The 19,259-nt window shown below is 33.9% G+C and overlaps 1 protein-coding gene across 1 annotated transcript in view; it reads right to left on the minus strand.

The window, feature by feature from the left end:
* The window catches only part of Ets96B, a 46,752-nt gene that overhangs the window by 17,880 nt on the left and 9,613 nt on the right, over positions 1 to 19,259 (minus strand). Inside the window, exons 2-3 of the mRNA XM_073964409.1 lie at positions 3,015 to 3,519; positions 2,704 to 2,877 (exon numbers count right to left, since the gene is read on the minus strand). Of these exons, the coding sequence (XP_073820510.1) occupies positions 2,704 to 2,877; positions 3,015 to 3,519 (679 nt within the window). The remainder of the gene's footprint in view (positions 1 to 2,703; positions 2,878 to 3,014; positions 3,520 to 19,259) is intronic.

The raw sequence follows: 19,259 nt of genomic DNA on the forward strand, positions 1-19,259 counted from the left end.
AGCAACATTTTTGTCGGTTCATCGCCCAAAATTTTAAAAACCCCCTAAATACATAAGTTTTTTGGGAAAAAAATGTTTCAGTATACACAGACTGAGGGTATATCTCTGTCGGCAAAGCCGATTGATACTTTTTTACTTTTTCTTTTCTTGAAATGTTCGTCATAACTGAACCTAATTTTTTATGGAAAAAAAATTTGACCACGCCCACTTTTTTCAATTTTAATATTTTCTACAAAAACTACTGAACTGATTATCATGAAATTGTCAGGGAACGTACAGGGATGGCCCCCGGCGACAATTTAATTCCGGAGGGGGCGGTGTACTTCCCCTATGCACTATTTTTTAAAAATGCCATATTTACAATAACTACGAGTGTATCGGTTTTGGAAATTAATTTGCGAGAAAATTGTTGTTGTGTCACCGACCTTACCTACGTTTTTAGGACCCAAAGACTTGACCACCCCTCTTTTTAAAATATGTTATATCTACAAAACTACTAAACCGATTTTGCTAAAATATGATGCATATTTTCTTGAATTTCGAAGGTGGCGGGATACTCCCCTTTGCCATATTTATTTGGATATATCCCCCATATATATCTTTCCCCGATTTTGCTATAAATCGCTCAATTTTTCATGAGTACACTTCAAACTTAACACGGGATGTTTCCTCACAACTCTGTTCAGTTTTACCGATTTTGATTTGATTTCTGAAAAAAAAAATCGGTACAGATTTGAATATAGCCTCCATATACAGTTAGTCAACTATATAATTGCAAACGATGAATTTTTAAAAATTTAGTTAAGTTTAATTAGGAATTACTACAAGAAATTCTTTCAATAATGTTGGGCTTTTTGTAAATATACATATGTTGATTTATCTGTAAATGACAACATCAAGCTAATATGAATTGGTCGCCCACTAACATTCCGAAATTTATTTATTAAATTCAGATATGTTTACAAACCGTTTTATATGCCAAATATGGGCATACGAAATATTAGAACCAACTTTTCGAAAAATACCGTGAAAGACTGAAAAGTTGTGAATTTTGCAATTCTTTAGTTGACAGTGCTCACTTTTGTTAATTTTAAGAAAATGTTTAGTGAAATTTAGCTATTTTTTATTTTATTATATTAATAAACATGTGTAAGAATTGTATGTTTAACAAAAATATTAATAATGATATTTATTTATACCAATAAAATGATGTTTTATTTAAAATTTTGTAATAATTTTGGTTTTGCAATAATTAAGTTGACTAACTGTATATCTTCCACCAATTTTGCTATAATTTTTTGAAAAATAGTCTTCAAATTTAACGTGGGATGTTTTCTTAAGCACTTTTTCAGTTTCACCGATTTTGACAAAAAAGCGGTTTAGATTTGGATATAAATTTCCGGCCGATTTCATGCATTCGATGCACTAAACACGCAATGTATGCGAAATATTGATTAAATTAGGAGAATGTGACGTAATTACTCGTAATTGAGTGACATTGGCGAAATTATATATGGAAGCTATAGTCAAACCTGAACCGATATGAACCAAAGTTGATATTTTTCATTCATGTGCCCTCAAAGTACTTGTGTGAGAAGGTTAACCTTGCAAAAGGCTTTAATATGAACATGACTTTATATATCCAATACTACTGAACCGATTTCCATCAAATTTGCAGCAAAAGTTCAATATTATGTATATTATATGAATTTCGGACGCCTTTCTTTTACAATCCAAACTTATAATTATATCGGATTCAGCATAAATTTTGGGAGGTAATGGGGTTGTGTGTACCCTAGGTACATATTTGGAGGCAAAATACCGGACCACGTCCACTTTTTTAAATATGTTATATCTTGAAAACCAATGACCACGCCCACTCTTTTCAACACATTATTTTTCCAAAGCTACTGAACCTAATTTCATGCAATTTTTAGAAAATGCTTAGGAATGTCCAAATGCCAAATTTCGGGGGCCTATTGTTTTATAATCGTTATATTTGCTAAACTTATGAGTGATCGGCTGGAAAATTAATTTTCGAGACAACGCTGGTTGAGCCCCCGATCAAGAAAAACGAAATATTTTCAAATTTCCTTAAATGGTAAGGTTCAACAGTCCATCAGCCATGAAAAACTAAAACATAACCGTATTTAACCCTTTTTAAGTTTTAAAATTAGATCGCGTTAGGATAAATGCAGGGGACTTGGGCGATAATAAATCCTAAAGAGCATCAATTGCCGAAGATAGGTTTCAGACAAAATCAGTTGATAAATTTAAAATCATCCTCGGTTTGACAGTGGACCGAAGAAGTGAGATAGAAAATACCTATTTTTGAATTGCCAAGCATCCATAAAAAGTTGATATTAAAACTCACTACGACGGGCCAACAACTCGGACCGGGGTCTGCTAGTTTGTAATACAAATGTGGGGCTTTTTGGTTTTCTTGTTATAGAATTTATGTCTATTTCAGAAGCCGCATAAAGCTATTAATTTTAACTACGATAACATTTTGCCCATTATGACATCGAAAAAATAGTGAAAAATAGTAGATTCTTGTAGTTCTGGAACAGGCATAATATTGGATATATCACAACAATAGTATTATTTTAAAACAAAATGCAGGTTTACTAAATATGATGTATTGCATTGTTGCATTTATTCCATTATTGCATCAACTTCTAATAAAATTCCCAAATAACTTACCGTTATATCGTGAATTCAAATATGTTTCCGTTGAACTTTCAATGCCAAATTTACCAATGGACGAGGCGGAACTACTGGTGGGCAATGTTGGGGCATACATAACAAACTCTTCCGGCAGTTGGTGTTGGGGATGTGCCGGTGTATGATGAACATACCATTGCTCTCGGGTAATATCTAAAATAGTTGCATTTAAAAGTGAGAACAAAACAACAACAAAAACAACGAGCTTAGAAAAGGCAGTCAAATCAAATACATATACATATTAACCTAAATACACCTAAATACATATATTTAAAAATACGTCACTATACCTGCACTTGGTAATGCTGTAACGATGGCTGACGAAGACACAGTTGATGATATGCTGCTGGTCAGGGGTGTTGTCATACAACAGTGACCTTTATCTATGTCGGCGCTTGTATCCAATAAATTGTTGTTATTGTTGTTGTGATTGCTGCTACTGCCACTGGCGGCGGATTGTAGTTCAATGCATTTCTTTTTTTCAAGGATTGTGGGACTGTTGCCACCACCACGACCATGACTACCGATGCAATGAGATGTTTTATGAATTGTTGTTGCTGCGGCGGATGCTGTGGAGACATCACTTTGCGTTGTGACATTAGCCGTGGAATGATGGTTAGTCGGTGGAGAAGATGAATAGGAATTGTTGTTGTTGTTGCTGTCGATGGGGTTAATATTGTCAATGTGATGCCGGTTGATGTGCAGACTTTCCAAAACCAAATGATTATTGTTGTTGTTGTGGCTGGTATTACTGCCGTTGCTACCACTGGCACTAGACGTATTGACGTAATCGGTCTAATGTGGTTATAAAAAAATGAAAAATGAATTTAATTTAATATAAAAAAGAACCAATAAAAACCAAGATAATTGAGCTTGAGGTCAATGTTTATATTTTTATTTATTTCCAATATTTCGAGATTCCTTGAATCTCATCTTCAGGGATTCCTCAAGGAATCTCGAAATATTGGAAATAAATAAAAATATAAACATTGACCTCAAGCTCAATTATCTTGGTTTTTATTACAATTCAAAAGGTCGAACAAAACATAGAAATACTTATAAAAAAGAACCTTGAAGAATATAAATATTAAGGGTTTTACTATTTTTTGAGTACCACATAGTTTCCAGACGAACTTAATAAAATATACACATATGAAATAATGCACCTTTTTGTTGACAAGAAAATACTTTTTTAGTTGGAGTCTACTTTTCAACGCTCACAAGACATAGTAATCTGAAGACATGAAATCAGAAGATATGTTGGGTTATACCAAAAAAAATTACTAAATTGAAAATTGTTTAAGGGAGGTTTACTTGCGAGTTTAACAGCTAATTTGATCTAGTTCATCAGACAATTTTGAGTCGATTTAGCCATGTCCGTTTGTCCGCCTGTAACGCACAATAATTCTTCAACAGATCAACGAAATTGGTCTAAAAACAGAAACATTCAAAAACTCTCGTAGCCGCATATGCAAACCAAATATAAAACAGCACGGTGGACGATTTGTTTGTTGTTATTTTCGACAAAGCATCAACATAGTTATGATGATTCTCTGCATTGTGGAGACGCATAACAGTGGGAGTAGTTAATTTGGTTTACATATGCGGTTACGAGAGTTTTTGAATGTTTCTGGTGAATTCGGATTTAAACGAATTCGTCGGTCACATTTATTCTTGAGCTCGAGTCGTCATAAAATTGGGGCAGAGTTCTTTGCTTCAATGTGAAGAACTAAGAGAACTGATGAGTCCAAGTGGCATTTAACGAAATTAGTATTCTCTGTCCTTCCCTAAAGTAAATCAATTTTAACTACACACACTTTAAAAAACTTGTTGCTTTTAAAATTTGAAAACAACAAATCTGTGATTAAGCTGGGCTTACTTTAAAAATAAAAAGTAAACACACATCTCAACAAAACTGCCAAAGTGAATTTATTTACTTATTTATGTCCTGTAATGTTTTGAAATTTTTTGCAATTCCATTTTTCTCGGGAGCAAGTGCATACTTCCTGAGATAATGTCCCAAAAATGCTAACACCACCTGCCGGCTCCAACTAAAATGACCGAAACTTTGCACGCTGTAAAAGTTCTTCCAAACGTATGTTCAAAAGTTCAAAATGTTCCATTGATTGTGTTGCTCAATAATCGTTTTGAAGGTACACCACAATAATTGTACTCCAACATAATTGTGTTTTGTGAGCAAGTCCATGCTTCCAGACATAATGGTCCAAAAGCTTTAAAAATATTGTGGTGACCACGATAATCGAAAGGAGTGACTAACATTGGTCTTCTCTTCAGTGAGAAGTTTTTGTGGGCTTAGGCGGTTACCTTGCAATTACATCAAGGGGTCAACTCAAACGTACATCAAGTTCCAAGTAGGTCTATGTCGTCCAACACCTTCGCGTACATCCCTTACAAAAGTTTGAAAATTTGCCTGAGCGCTGTTTGAGGATCTGTTACGAAAGTACCAATATCCACAATTTTAGGTGAAGATTTTTTCCCACTGGGAACCCCTAAATTTTGTTAATTCGATCAGCTATAAACTTAAAAAAAGGAAAAAAAGTAAGTATAGTTGGGGATATACCACAATGTAAATTTCCACAATTTCTAATGCCAATCTTGCCCGAAGATGTAGATAAAAAAATAAAAAAACCTAAAATAGAATGGGGGATACCAAAACGTGGACCTGCATTGACAATTTTTGTTGGAGAAGTTTTGTGACCACTGGGAACCTCCAATGCTAAATTACAGCTACTTTGGACAAAAATGCAGCTAAAAACCTCAAAATACCGAAAATCAGGAGGTTCCGTTATATGGGGTTATACCAAAGTATACACCTATGTATATACATATAATATAATTGTTTCACATACATACATCCAAGGCGAGACAAGGGAGACTTCTCTCATATCAATGAGTGCACCCCTTACAGTTTATCGCCGAGTCCGAACGGCGTGTCTAAGACACCACTTTTGTAGAGAAGTTTTACATGGCTGAAATACTCAGGAAATGTGGCCAACATTACTGAGGGGTATTTTGCCACCGTTGAAAAGTGTTTAGATGTTGCCTGGCCGGGGAATCGAACCTACGTCCTTCAGTGTGCAAGGCGGGTGTGCATACCATTGCACCACGGTGGCACCCAAGTATGCACCTATGTTGACAATTTTTGGTCAAATTACAAGTAGTTCGTAATAAAATGTTACCAAAATCGAAAATCGTTACAGCCCCCATATAGGTACCGTTATATGGAACTATGATGAAAATTTTTTATGGAGATGTGTTATGATCACTGGGAACCTCAAGTGCCTGGTTAAAGTAGTTCGGTCAAAAATTGTAGCTTAAATCTTCAAAATTCAGAAAATCAGGAGGTATGGGGGCTATAACAAACAATGGATCCACGTTGGGAATTTTTGGTGGATATGTTTTGTGATCACTCGGAATCTTAAAAACGTTAAATTGCAGGTAGTTTGGTCAAAAATTTCGTTCTCAAAATATCGAAAATCTGGAGTAAACTTTATTTGGGAACCTTCAACGTCAAATGTAGTTAGGTCAAAAATTTGCAAAATCTTCAAAATACTGATATTGGTCCGATATAGCCCATCTTCGAACTTGAACTGCCTATGGGAAAAGATACTCAGATGCAAAAATATAGCGTTCTGGGCATAGACTAATGAATTTATAGGCAGAGAAATCCTCTCAGTCAAATTCTCTCATTGAGTCAGTTGACGAGATACTCAATTTTTAAAATGACAATAACTATGCATTTTGAAACTATTTATGATGGTAGAACACAATATGTGGGTAATATTGGCCGGACCTACATCCTCAAATAAAAAAATCTTGCAATTTACCTTAAAGCAAAATGCAATTGAGTGAACACAGAGTATATTGAGTGTAAGGACTACCCCTACAAAAAACAAGCACACTACAATTTCTCTGTCTATTCTTTCATTTGTCTATAGTTCTGGCTAAATTATTGTGAAAGCTAGAGTGATTACAACATGTCCGCCTTGATCGACACCAGAATGATCAAAAATATATTTGGGGATTTCTGAGTGAAATCGGAAAATTTTCCAAAAAGTGGTTTTTGATTTTAATTTTTTTTTGCTGTGCTGATGTTGCTCTTCAGCAAAACATTTCAGTATATTTTCAGATTTTTTTTTTGACTAATGGTTCCAGAGATATCTCGCCCTGAAAAAAAAATCATAACTTCTTTAATATTGGTCCAAATATAACAAATATTTTTTGTATTTTTTTCTCAGCTATCTAAAAATTTTTACACAGTGGGCTTGTATGCAATTTTTGCGATGTATTATTTAAAATCAAATTTTATCAATGTTTGTTTGTACTCTTCGATTTTCTTATTTGTTGTTGTTTTTTTTTGTATTAAACTACGATTAATTACAACTATTTTAAGTCCTATTTGGTAGTGGGATTCGAATAAGTACTATTTCTTCTTAATTTTTTAAATTTTGTCAATACAGTTTTTCCTTTATACTACAACATGTTCACATGTAATTCGAACAATTTCACTTGTAATTTGAATATTTCATTTGAAATTCGAAACATTTCACTTGTAATTTGAGAATTACAATTGAATTTCGAATTATTTCATTTGTAATTTGAGAATCCCATTTGTAATTTAAATTTTTTCATCTTTAATTCGAATTTTTCCATTTGATACATTTGAAATTCGAATTACTACATTTGCAATTCGAATTATTCCATTTGGAATTCGAAACAAAAAATACACAATTTTTGGTTGCATTGGTTCTATATTTGGGTTTTCGAATTACAAATGGAATATTTCGAATTTCAAATACAATAATTCAAATTACAAATGTAATAAATCGATTTTCGAAGGAAAAAAATTACAAATGGAAAAAATTTGAATTACAAATTAAATAATTCAAATTACAAATGAAAAAATTCAGATTACAAATGAAAAAATTCGAATTTCAATTAGAATTCTCAAATTACAAGTGAAATGTTTCGATTTATAACTGAAATTCTTCGAATTACATGTGAAAATGGAATAGTGTGAAACATATGTTATTTTACCAAAAAATAAAAAAACATTTGTTAACATTGGTTTTGTTGTTTTATACAACAACAACAAACATTTCAGCAAACACTGGTGTCATTGTGTGAGTGCATGGTTTTTCAATGAGTTAAATTGTGTGATTGGAGAGATAAACTATTTTTGCTTGCTCGTGAGAAAAGGGGATTCCGATTGAAGGTGTAGACTGAGTTAATAAGGTCTTAGACCCTCTGTCCACGTTCCTACCCGCAACTGTCTTCAAAATTTATGCTTTTTATTATATACTCGTATGTTTCGGCAAAGCTTACTGATATTTTTTACTTGTTGAGTTTTTTAACCTATTTTATTTCCAAAGAAATATTTCAAAGGTGTTATATTTCCTTCTATAAATATCTAAATACATTCAATTATTAAACTAAATTAATAATTTTTATATATTGGTGTAATTGCATGAAATATAATGTGAATGCAAAGTGCTCGAGAAGCGCTTTTCTCTTTTTTCTTGTTTTAATTGCGACTTGAATTCGGGTTAAAAATAGGCATTTGTTTAAAACAAGGTCGTTTTCCTTAATATATTTTTTATTTACTTCGCATTTGTATTTTTTTTCTAATTCCGATTAGTCTAGTCTAGCATACACAGATATTACCATTCCAGTCGATACGCCATCAAAGACAAAACCCGCAATTCAGTTTACGGTAACGCATTTGAAAAATATTTGAAAGGAAACAAATCAATTCATAACAGGATGTCTTCGTAATAACTTTGTAATGAGGAAGTTGCGGAATAGCTACCTTTTAGAATAAAACAACCCTTGTACGGCACAAAATTTAATGTCTATTTGTAAAAGACGATTTGAATCTTTTAGAAATCAAAAATACAACAAGGTAGTAATCTACACAAAACAATTTAAACAGCATTTCTGCTCCAGATTTGGCCATAATATTTTAACACGTTGTTTTCAAATTAATTTGGATGTGTGTTTCTGAAATGTTTCCATTTCATCAGTGGACGGATATTTTTGGTCACTATATTAGTCTGTGGCTAATTAATGCGAACACTCCACACCCGATCATTACTGTAACAGGTTGAGGAGATTGCCTGGTGTGCAAAATCTGTGAGTGAGCTTCACTTGAACTCAACAATAATGACAATGCTTGGATATAGTTTCATTGTACTTAAAGTTTCGCCTCAGCTGGATAAACTGGAAAATTCTGTTAGTTTGGCAAGCAAGTAAGGTGTAATTAGTTTAACAGCTTTTCCCATTGTTATTTGTTTTTCTTTTGAAGCGATACAAAAACAATACAATACCTGCTAAAGGCACACAGCGAAGAGGTCAACAGATATGTTACACTTGGAACTAGTAAAGCGTTTGAAATAAGTTGTCCATTGGCTCATTCACACTTTCTTTTTCAATAGCTATGTCGCTGCATGTGTTCTACTTGGTAGTACATACATACATATGTGTGTACATTTACTTATAAGTGTGTGCGAAGTATAAGTTGACAATTAAGTAATGGAGTTTGGAAACAATTGGGTTTCAATTGCAAGGGTTGGTGGTCTTTTACTTCGAAATATAAGATACATTGGGCTAAGTAGCTGCAAGTGTCACATATACTTTTAATTATGTCAATTTAATTGTGTGGTTGATTGTAGTCAATACAAACACATAAATCGCCTGAAAGGATATTTTGCTATTGTGTCGGCAGAACTACAATGAGGAATTATTGCTTGCAACATCGATAGAATTGCTCTGCGATATTCCCTTAAAACACCAGAATTGTTGGTGAAGATAAAATAATTAAATATGTTCCTATAATAAGAGCAGAATACTTGAATATATAAACATTTAAACTTTAATGGGTGTGTAAGTAATTACGACTACCAAAAATAATATAAAACCCTTTATTTGGTAATGAGTAGACAGCGGAATTTTATGCAACCCCTATTTTTGGTCCGATTCATGTCAAATTTTGGGACTGGACCTATTTTTGGCTTCTAGTTCAATTGCAATCAAAACATATGACATATGCAAAATTATGCAAAATGCATAAATGTTTGCATATGCAAACATTTTGCAAAATGTATGCAAATTGTAGTCATTTTGGTGGGATATTGAGGCCACAACCTTCAAAATACCGGAAATCGGGAGGTACTGTACTATGGGGGCTATATGAAGACGTGGATCTACACCGAAACATTCCAGGTGGAAAGTTTTATACCCCCAAGGAAGACTTAAAACCAAATTTCAGCCATTTCGGAGGGATATTGAGGCCACAACCTTCAAACTACCAGAAATCCGGAGGAACCGTTCTATGGGCGCCATTTCGGTGGGATTTTTAGACCACAAATCCTTGTATATATTTTTGCATATGGTTTTGCATATGCTCATTTTATGCAAATATGTAAAATATGTAAAAATATGCACGATATGCTAAATATGCAAAATTTTCTGGGCCTAATTCGTTTTATTTTGTGATAAAACGAGTTTCTGTCTAATCATGTACACACTGTGCGTACAACAACCACGGTGGCACCCAATTTGGACACTCATATCTCAGGAAATATTGTGTTCCCCAAGCAAAAAAAAAGTTTTGAACTTTTGTTAGGGAGGTACCCGAAGGTGTTGTCCGATATATGTAGACCTTCTTGGAACTTGATGTTCATTTGAGAGAAGTATTACGATGTGCAAAGTTTGGACTTCTTTGGGTTATCGTGACCAGCAGCTCATTAAGTTTGTCACCGTATTATTTTTTAGAGATATTTGACCGTTCCGTCTGATATCTGGGACTTGCCCATGAAACACATTATGTCACTGTAAACGAAACCACAACTGTACCTAAGCAAAAATTCTGAACTTCTGTGAGGAACGTATCCGAAGATGTTGTCCGATATGGACCTTCCTGGAAATTGATATACGCTTGGTAGACATTTTTGCTGCCAAATCGGATACTCAAATTCTAAGTAATCGTATTCATCAGTGATTTTAGTAGGCGACGGCACGGTTTTTAGAGCTTTTGCCCGGAAAAAAGTATGCGCTTTTAACAGCGGTTGCGAGGGCAACCTGAGGTAAAAAATTTCAAAATGATTCGAGATGTGTCCTTAAACTGAACTTGTGCGAAAAAGGTTACATTTTGTGTGGGAGGTACCCGAATGAGACCTATATAGTCCATGTTCAAACATTATCTATGTATGGAAGAAATATTATGAGACACAAATCAGTTTATTTGGTCGAGAGTTATTGTCAGTACCAAATTATTTGACACTGATTTCCTCGCAAAAATATGTGTGGTATAAAACCATTATTTCAATGAGTCACGTATTTATCGTATTAAATACTGCGACCATTTATTTGTAGCAGCACAGGTACGCACCCGCATTAATGTTGAGTCAAAAGTGGGATCTAAAGGTAGAATTAGACATGAGATAACCATAACGCCATATCAATCAGCTGATTGAACTAAACCTATGGAAAACAATGTATTCGATTAGTAGTGACATAGCATAAAGCCATAGCCATAACCATAAGAAACCAATTGGGTTTTGGTTTTCTATGGTTATGGCATTATGGCTATGTCACGCAGAGTGAGGCAGAGAAAATTTTTGGGTCTCTCTTGTGCTCTCAATGAGCGCAAATTTGTTGTTGTTCACAACGTGTTAGCATCTACACAGGCTGTGAGCGATAACAAATTTACGCTCACTTAGAGCACATGGGCTCTTTTGTGAGTCACAATGCCTACCCTTGATGTCACGTCTAATTCTACCTTAACACAAGACAGAAGCTGGATGTCGAAAAGTTGCAAACACAACGCATAGCATAAGCTTTCTCCGCTCAACTGGCCCACATGTTGGAAGTCGGCACTCCTTGTCCCTATAATGTGGAAGCGCAGTGGCAAAGAATAGCCCAATCTCTTCAAACTGTCGCAAAATCTTTACTTGGGTATCAACAAATGTGGTTATTTTTAGAATCAAAACGCTATATCTTTTCGATTTCAATATAATTCGGAATGTCTGACGGGTGCCAAAATATAGTGAACTCGGTATACATTTGGATATTGCTCCCATATACATACGAGTATATTTTACATATTTATTGTGGTGTGGGGTATCATATAGTCGGCCCGCCCGACTTTGATCCTTTCCTTACTGTTTTTTTTTTTAATTCTGGCTTGACGAGAAAACAGATACCATGCTGTTTGCCATAAAAACAAAAAAATCTGAATCGAAGTAAGAAAATAAAATAGAGCACGCCCACGAAATCCTGGATTCCAAACTGTAATGGAATATTGTATTAATACGGTAATGGAGTAACATTATCAATGTACAATGGAGAAAAATTATCAATTTCAGTCTTTGTAACACTATTTTTCTAAACTAATTATGACTATGTAGAATTATTTCTTTAACTATATCAAAATTCACTTAATCCAAATAGTAAACGAAAAATGTCCTTATAATAATATCGCTGGGACCAAAAGTAACATCAACTACTCCGTGTGTATATTCTATAGATATTAGAAACCGACTATACGACATGTGTTAAAATTTTTAATAACCCCTTTTACAAGTTTAGGTAAAATGTGAAATTTCCCCCAAAATGCCGAAAAGAAAATCGCCTAAATAAATTAAATGTAAAGAAATGACTGTAGTAAGCCAAGCGTCGGAAGATCCACTTTTGTCTAAGTTACACTTGTCATGCATGTTTCTTATACAAATTTATAGTGATGTATAACTACATAAAAATATACAAATGTATATATGTATATATATACATATGCATTCATTTTATTAGTGAAAAACAAGGTACCACATTTCTGGGTTTTTGGCACTCTTGGCGCTCTTAATCGCTTTGCAGAGGCGCACACATGCCCTTAATTGAAGTTTGCTTGCAAAAGAAAGGCAACGTTTTTTTAAAGTCATTCCGCCATCAGTTATTGTTGTAGAGGCTGGTAAAGAAAATTCGAGAAATTCATGAATTGAAACAAATTTAGAAGAATTTCTTGTTGTGAGAAAACTCTAACCTTTTTCACATTTGGGATACGGTGAACTGCTAAGTTTGTTTTGTGGTGTAATAGCAATTTTCCAACGTTTAGATGTTGTAACTTGGGGAAAATTGCCTCATTCATTTGGGTTAAACAAATTATCTAAACGTCGTCATTATCAAGCGAAAATTTTATTTTGTCGCTGGGAGGAGATGGAGTGGCTGGGTGGTTGGTTGGTGGTTGAATTGCAATGACACAACTGAGACACATCACAATTGCAGAATGTCAATTTGCAACAAATTGTTTTCCAAAATGTTAAATTTTTTAACCATATTTAGTAATTTTCGCACACACTTACATATACGAAGAATTGTTGTATATATAAATCGGTGTTGTATGCCTCGCACGAAACGAAACGCACTATCTTCAGACAGTTGGGCAGCAGAGCGTGAAGTAATGGCACGGGTTTTGTAGCTTAGCAGAGGCAATGTGGAATCGGGAAGGAAAAAAGAAGAAAAGATGTAATGCATTGGATTTTTCAAAGTCTTTGCCAAAAGTACGCAATCAGTTTTTAATTAAAAGCAAATAACATACTAAGATGAAATCTCACTACCAAGCGGGAAGGTATTTTCAGTTCGTCATGATTTTGGCACACACAGAGAAGAGATATTGTAGGACCAATCATACAATATATGTTGTTTTAAATATTTAAAATACTTATTTTTGATTCAACAATATACTTTGTATCTGACACAAAATATATGGTTGAAGCAACAATATACAGTTAGTCAAGTAATTGTTTTCAAACTCATAAAACGAACACTTTTCATGCATGAATTAGTGAAAAGTAACAAAATGCGGGTTTTTTGCAAAAATTAGTTGGTTGACTTGTTTAAGACCAGTTTGAGTGTATATACAAAAAATTAAATAATAATAACATTAGCTTATAATTAACATGTAATGCAAGGTGTCAAGTAAATATTTTCAAAATGTAGAGAAGGCTCCAAATTCCGCATGTTTTCGGTAAATGCCTAAAAATCATGACATTTATGTATTTTATTCTTAATAAGGATAAACTACTAACAAATATAACCAATATTAGGCATAGAATAGCCCCACTAAGGGGGTTACCATGTGGACCAAGGAGGTACCAGATCATATTGCATGTAAACAATGTCCTATAGGTCTCAAGCCGAGAATATCTGAAAACTAAGACGTTTTTATGAGTTTTTTAGTTCACACGTGATGCCATCAATTACAAAAAATATAAAGAGGGTTGCCATATCGTCTAAAAAGTAGCAGGCCATATTACAGTAAACGAGACCACCTAGGTACCTAACCAGTGCCTAAAATTGATTAAAAGATAAGAATGTTTTATGGGACTGTAGAAAAAATCATATTTGGAGACTAATATTCCTTGGGAAAGCGTGAGGTACAGATTTCGAAAATTTTCAGAAATGCTTATTACGACCTTTTGGAGAAATTTCGTGTACTCTGAAGTAATACTGTGGCATATTTTTCTAAGTTACGTAGTTAAAAAAAACGTAGAGAAGTAGCTGTAAATAGTTAAAATTTGAGGTCTATTACAATATCAGTATAAACTGACAATACCTTACATATTGATTTCTAAGCGAGTTTGTACTTTTGGTCATATTATGGTTTGTTAAAGGGAATGTCCTTATTCCTTAATCCAATTTCAGTTAAATAAACCAATTTTAGTCCCCTGTTATGAACCTAAGTGTTCTCGTTCATTGTTAATATGGCCTGGTACTCTTTTAGTAGATATGACAACCCTCCTCATCGAGTTCTTCCAAGGCGAATTTAACAAGGTGATCCAATAGTTGACGTTAGGTTGTAGTCTTCATTTGCTGTCAATTTTTTTTTTTGCGCGAAATATCCACAAACGTTAGAAGAAAACGTTAAAATATTATTCGCGAAGCTTAAACAAAGATGTTTTACACATATATTTTTTATAGAAGCGAAATATTTGTTATTTATTTTTGATTAAAAATATGTTTTGACAGCAAATGAAGACATAGGTTGCTATTATTGTATCACCTTCTTTCTTACACCATGGAGTTCTTCTATCCGATGGAGTTTACATATAGTCCATATTCTAACCTGTTCTATGTCTCGTAGAAATATTACGATGTCCAAAGTATGGACCAAATCGGTTACTGCCTTCGAGAGTTATCGAAACATTTTGAACTATGTGGGGGAGGTACCCAATGGAGCGGATTGATAAGGCCCATCTTAAAGGTTGATTTAACTTTGGGCAAAATATTACGATTTTTGTTGTAACAACTTGTATTCGCTGTTCCCATTACGATGGTGCAAGTTTTTTACGGGCAAGTCCTTGCTTCCTGAGAAATGGTCTGAAAACTGTCAAAACTCGCTATGGCACGAACAAATAAACCGATTCGATGTTCGAGAGATATCGCGCGCTGCATCTACAACACATGGTGCCATAGCGGGTTTTGACAGTTTTCAGACCATTTCTCAGGAAGCAAGGACTTGCCCGTAAAAAAACTTGCACCATCGTAATGGGAACAGCGAATACAAGTTGTTACAACAAAAATCAAAATTATTCGAGAGGAGGTCTTAAACTGAATTTTTTTTCCGAAATTTTGTGTGGGGGTGGACCGATCCATATTCGAACTTGATCTATGTCTTGTAGAAATATTACGATTCCCGAAGTTATGTCCTTCGAGAGTTATTGTGCGCACAATTTCAGCGACAAATTTTGAACTTTTGTTGGGGAGGAGTGGCCATATCGGCCCATCTTCGAACTTAAACTAAGTTTGGACAAAATATTACGAATGGTTCGGTTGCTTCGTTCGACAGTTATCGTGCGGTGTGCTGGTGCAGCTAGACAGAAAGACGGACATGGCTAAATCGACTCCAAACAGTTTGCAACACATTTCGTCCAACTATACTTGGGGTCAAAAACCATTATTTCGATGAGGCACATTTTGCCCGTATGAAAGTTTATATACCCTCGTTAGCATAAATGCTGAGGGTATAAAAAACAAAATCGCATATGGTTCAGAATCGTTTTTACCTGGTCAAAACTCTGTAACTTTTTCATATTTTTTTTTTTTTTTTTTGTTCGACAGATAACACAATCGGCTTTCCGATGCATTAAAACATTAAACAAACATTTGAATTCGGTCTAAAAGTTAAAAATGTTAGTTTTTTTATATTTTGCTTAAAAATATGAGTGTTTTTGAGTTTTTCATATCGACGCCTCCAAACAATAGTATGCTAAGTCGACTTAGCATGTTTTCAAGTTCTTTACATTTTTACATTTTACGTCCTTTAACTTAAATTCTGTCAAATTTTGGTAATGATCGGTCAATCCAAACAGAAGTTATAAACAAATGTTTACTGAGAATTGTAGTGAAGGTCAAAGAAAACTATAAACTTTGAGAGCTTCTCCTGCAAAACTCACTTTTCAGACTTAGCATACTATTATTTGGAGGTGTCGATATGTTTCAACTATTTAATAAAAAGTCAACCACCAATAAAATTTTGTTTAATATTTTTTTCAAAAAAAATTGTAAAAGTTTTAAGTTCGGCCGGACCAAACTTTTTATACCGTCCACCATTTAATACTCTGAGCTAATATTGAATTATTAGTGTTCTTTCTGTTGCGGTCGCAAATGATTATTTCAATGAGTTACAAACGGAACGGCAATTTTAATATACCCTCCATATTATGGTGGAGGCTATCAAAATTACTCCATGGGTTTTCATAAAACTATAAAACTATATATAACTCTTATAAAACCTCATATATTAAAAAAATGTCAATTTGCTATAATTTGTGTGGGAAACGGTATGGAAAAAACACACATCACGGTGCGCCTTAACTTATGTATTTTAAATGGAAGGTGCTGGGAAGTTTTTACAGATTGTGAAACTACAATGCTCATAGATGAGAAATATCAAGAAACAAAAAAATCGACGGAGGATTTTCAAATAAATCGCGATTTAAGTTCACATTTTTAGGGGTTCTTTAGGTTTTCACCATTTTGCTTGGAAACTGCGAGTCCTATATAAAAGGGCCTAAAGCAAATGTTGTAGCTGTGAAAATTTTCCACAAAAATGGCCTTTATGATATTTTTGTAGGTCTTACCGTTTTTGAGATATGGAAGTTCAAATTGAGACAATGCACTGACTGTATCGCCTCCCTATAAAACAATGTCATTACTGCAATTTCCCAAATTAAACTTATATATTTTGAAAATGGTACAACTTAGGAAAAAATAAATCATCCAATTTTGTAGAGAATTTTCACAGCTTCAACATTTTCTTTAGTCCCATTTTGATATGACTTGCGGGTTTCAAGCAAAATCTTGAAGACTTAAGATAAAAACCTAAAAATTTGAACTGAACCTCTATATCTCAAAAATGGTAAAACCTACGAAAAAACCTAAAAGTCTGTCTTGTCGAGAATTTTCACAGCTACAACATTTTCTTTAGACCCATTTCGATACGACTTGCGGTTTCCAAGCAAAATCGTGAAAAACTAAAAAAACCCAAAAATTGTGAATTTTGATCGCGATTTATTTAAAAGCCCTCCGGCGATTTTTTCTGTTTTTTTTTTTTAATTACTTATCTATGAACATTGCTTTTTCAGAATCCGCGAAATCTTCCCGTGTGTAAGCGATTTTCATCAAAAGTTAGTTAAGGTGCACTGAGCATGATATTGTTTTATAAGTAAGCGATGCATTGTCTCAATGTGAACTTCTATATCTCAAAAACGGTAAAACCTACGAAAATATAAAGGTCAATCTTGTGAAAAATGTTCACAGGTACAAAATTTTCTTGAAGCCCATTTACATAGGACTAGCGGTTTCCAAGAAAAATCTTGAAAACCTAAAGAACCCCTAAAAATGTGCACTTAAATTGCGATTTATTTGAAAGTCCTTGCGGCGATTTTTTTCCTTTCTTGATATTTCTCATCTATGAGCATTGTAGTTTCAGAATCTGCAAAAACTTCCCAGGTGTAAGCACCTTCCATTTAAATTTGGTTAAGGCACACCGTGACATTTTTACCCATGTAATTTCAAAAAATTTAAAAATGTGTTAAACGGACGGAACTGGACGCGTATAAATGTATAGATGGGCTTAAAGAGAACACTCTCGGGCATCATTTCACTAAATTAAATGTCACTAAAATTTAGCACCTGAGGAAAAATAAAATAGCTCACCTCATGTAAACGCTACGGTAATTTATTGAAATTGTTCTTAAAGACACCAATCCTACCTACCTAACAAAAAAACAATGAACACAATATCTGTTATAGTTTACGAGAAATTTCTATCTCCAGAAATTTGCAAAAATGACGAATTTTCCAAAAATTACGAAAAAATGGTCGTCTTTAGGAGCACGCCACGCCCACACCTTCCAATATTTTGACCTAATTTTTTGGTTTCCTTAGTTTCAATATGTTTACTATCGAATCCCATATAGAAATTAACAATCGGTGACGACAAAAAATTGGGGTTTTGGCAAGGGAAAAAGATTCCTGAACCGCTATGCGGAGGGCATTTTTAATAAATCGCGATTAAAGTCCATATTTTTAGGGTTTTTAGGTTTTCACAATTTTGCTTGGAAACCGCAATAATAATAATAATTTACTTGCTAAGTAAATAGATTTGTCCTTTAATTCTGAAATCGCTAAACCATTGTATACTCGCTGTAGAGTGCACGACTAACTAAATGACTTATAAAGTATGAACAGTTTGTAAACTTGTATTTTATTTCCATATTCGCATGGATTACAAAATTCATCACTTCTTTCACAAAATGAGAGAGTACATAAAACTAATTATAAATGTTGTTTATAGCTGCGATAGGTGGATGGATGGATGGATGAATGAATGGTTGGATGAATTGTTGGGTAGGTAAGTTACGAATGTGTCTTCTTAATTTTCACACAGAGGATGGAGGAATAATTACTCCAAAATAAAGAAAAACAACAATGTTTTGTTTTACACAGAAACACAGCGTCATCATAAATGCCCGAAGTCGTATCTCCAAAACTATTCAAAATTAGTTTTTTGATTGAATCAAATACATAAGACTAAAATACATGCTCTTGCAAAATATCAATCTTTTACGTTAAAAAATAACGATCCTATTCAAGAAAAGGCATTTCGGAAAATGGAATAACATTGCAGATTTTGTTGTAATGACGGATCACAAAAACAAGCGTTTCCGCGATTTTCGTTTCATTATTTACTCCCATTCGTATATGAATGATAGTATCCTATATACTCTCCTTCATAAGATTAATAATCCATAAAACAGTTCTTCATTTTATAACGTTTTTGCTTCTTCTGTACAATTATTATTTTATTAGTTACGACTTTTGGCATTTATGCTGACGATATGTACCTGTATGCCGTTCATGTATGGAAAACACTTTCACTGATGTCGAGATGACGACAAATCTATGTTAAATTGACACTGAATGGTAGGGTTCACCTGCTTTCGGAAAAGCCGCAA

This window comes from Musca autumnalis, unplaced genomic scaffold (genome assembly GCF_047663935.1).
Source record: "Musca autumnalis isolate F117 unplaced genomic scaffold, ASM4766393v1 scaffold_1, whole genome shotgun sequence".
In the NCBI taxonomy this organism is placed as follows: Eukaryota; Metazoa; Arthropoda; class Insecta; order Diptera; family Muscidae; genus Musca; species Musca autumnalis.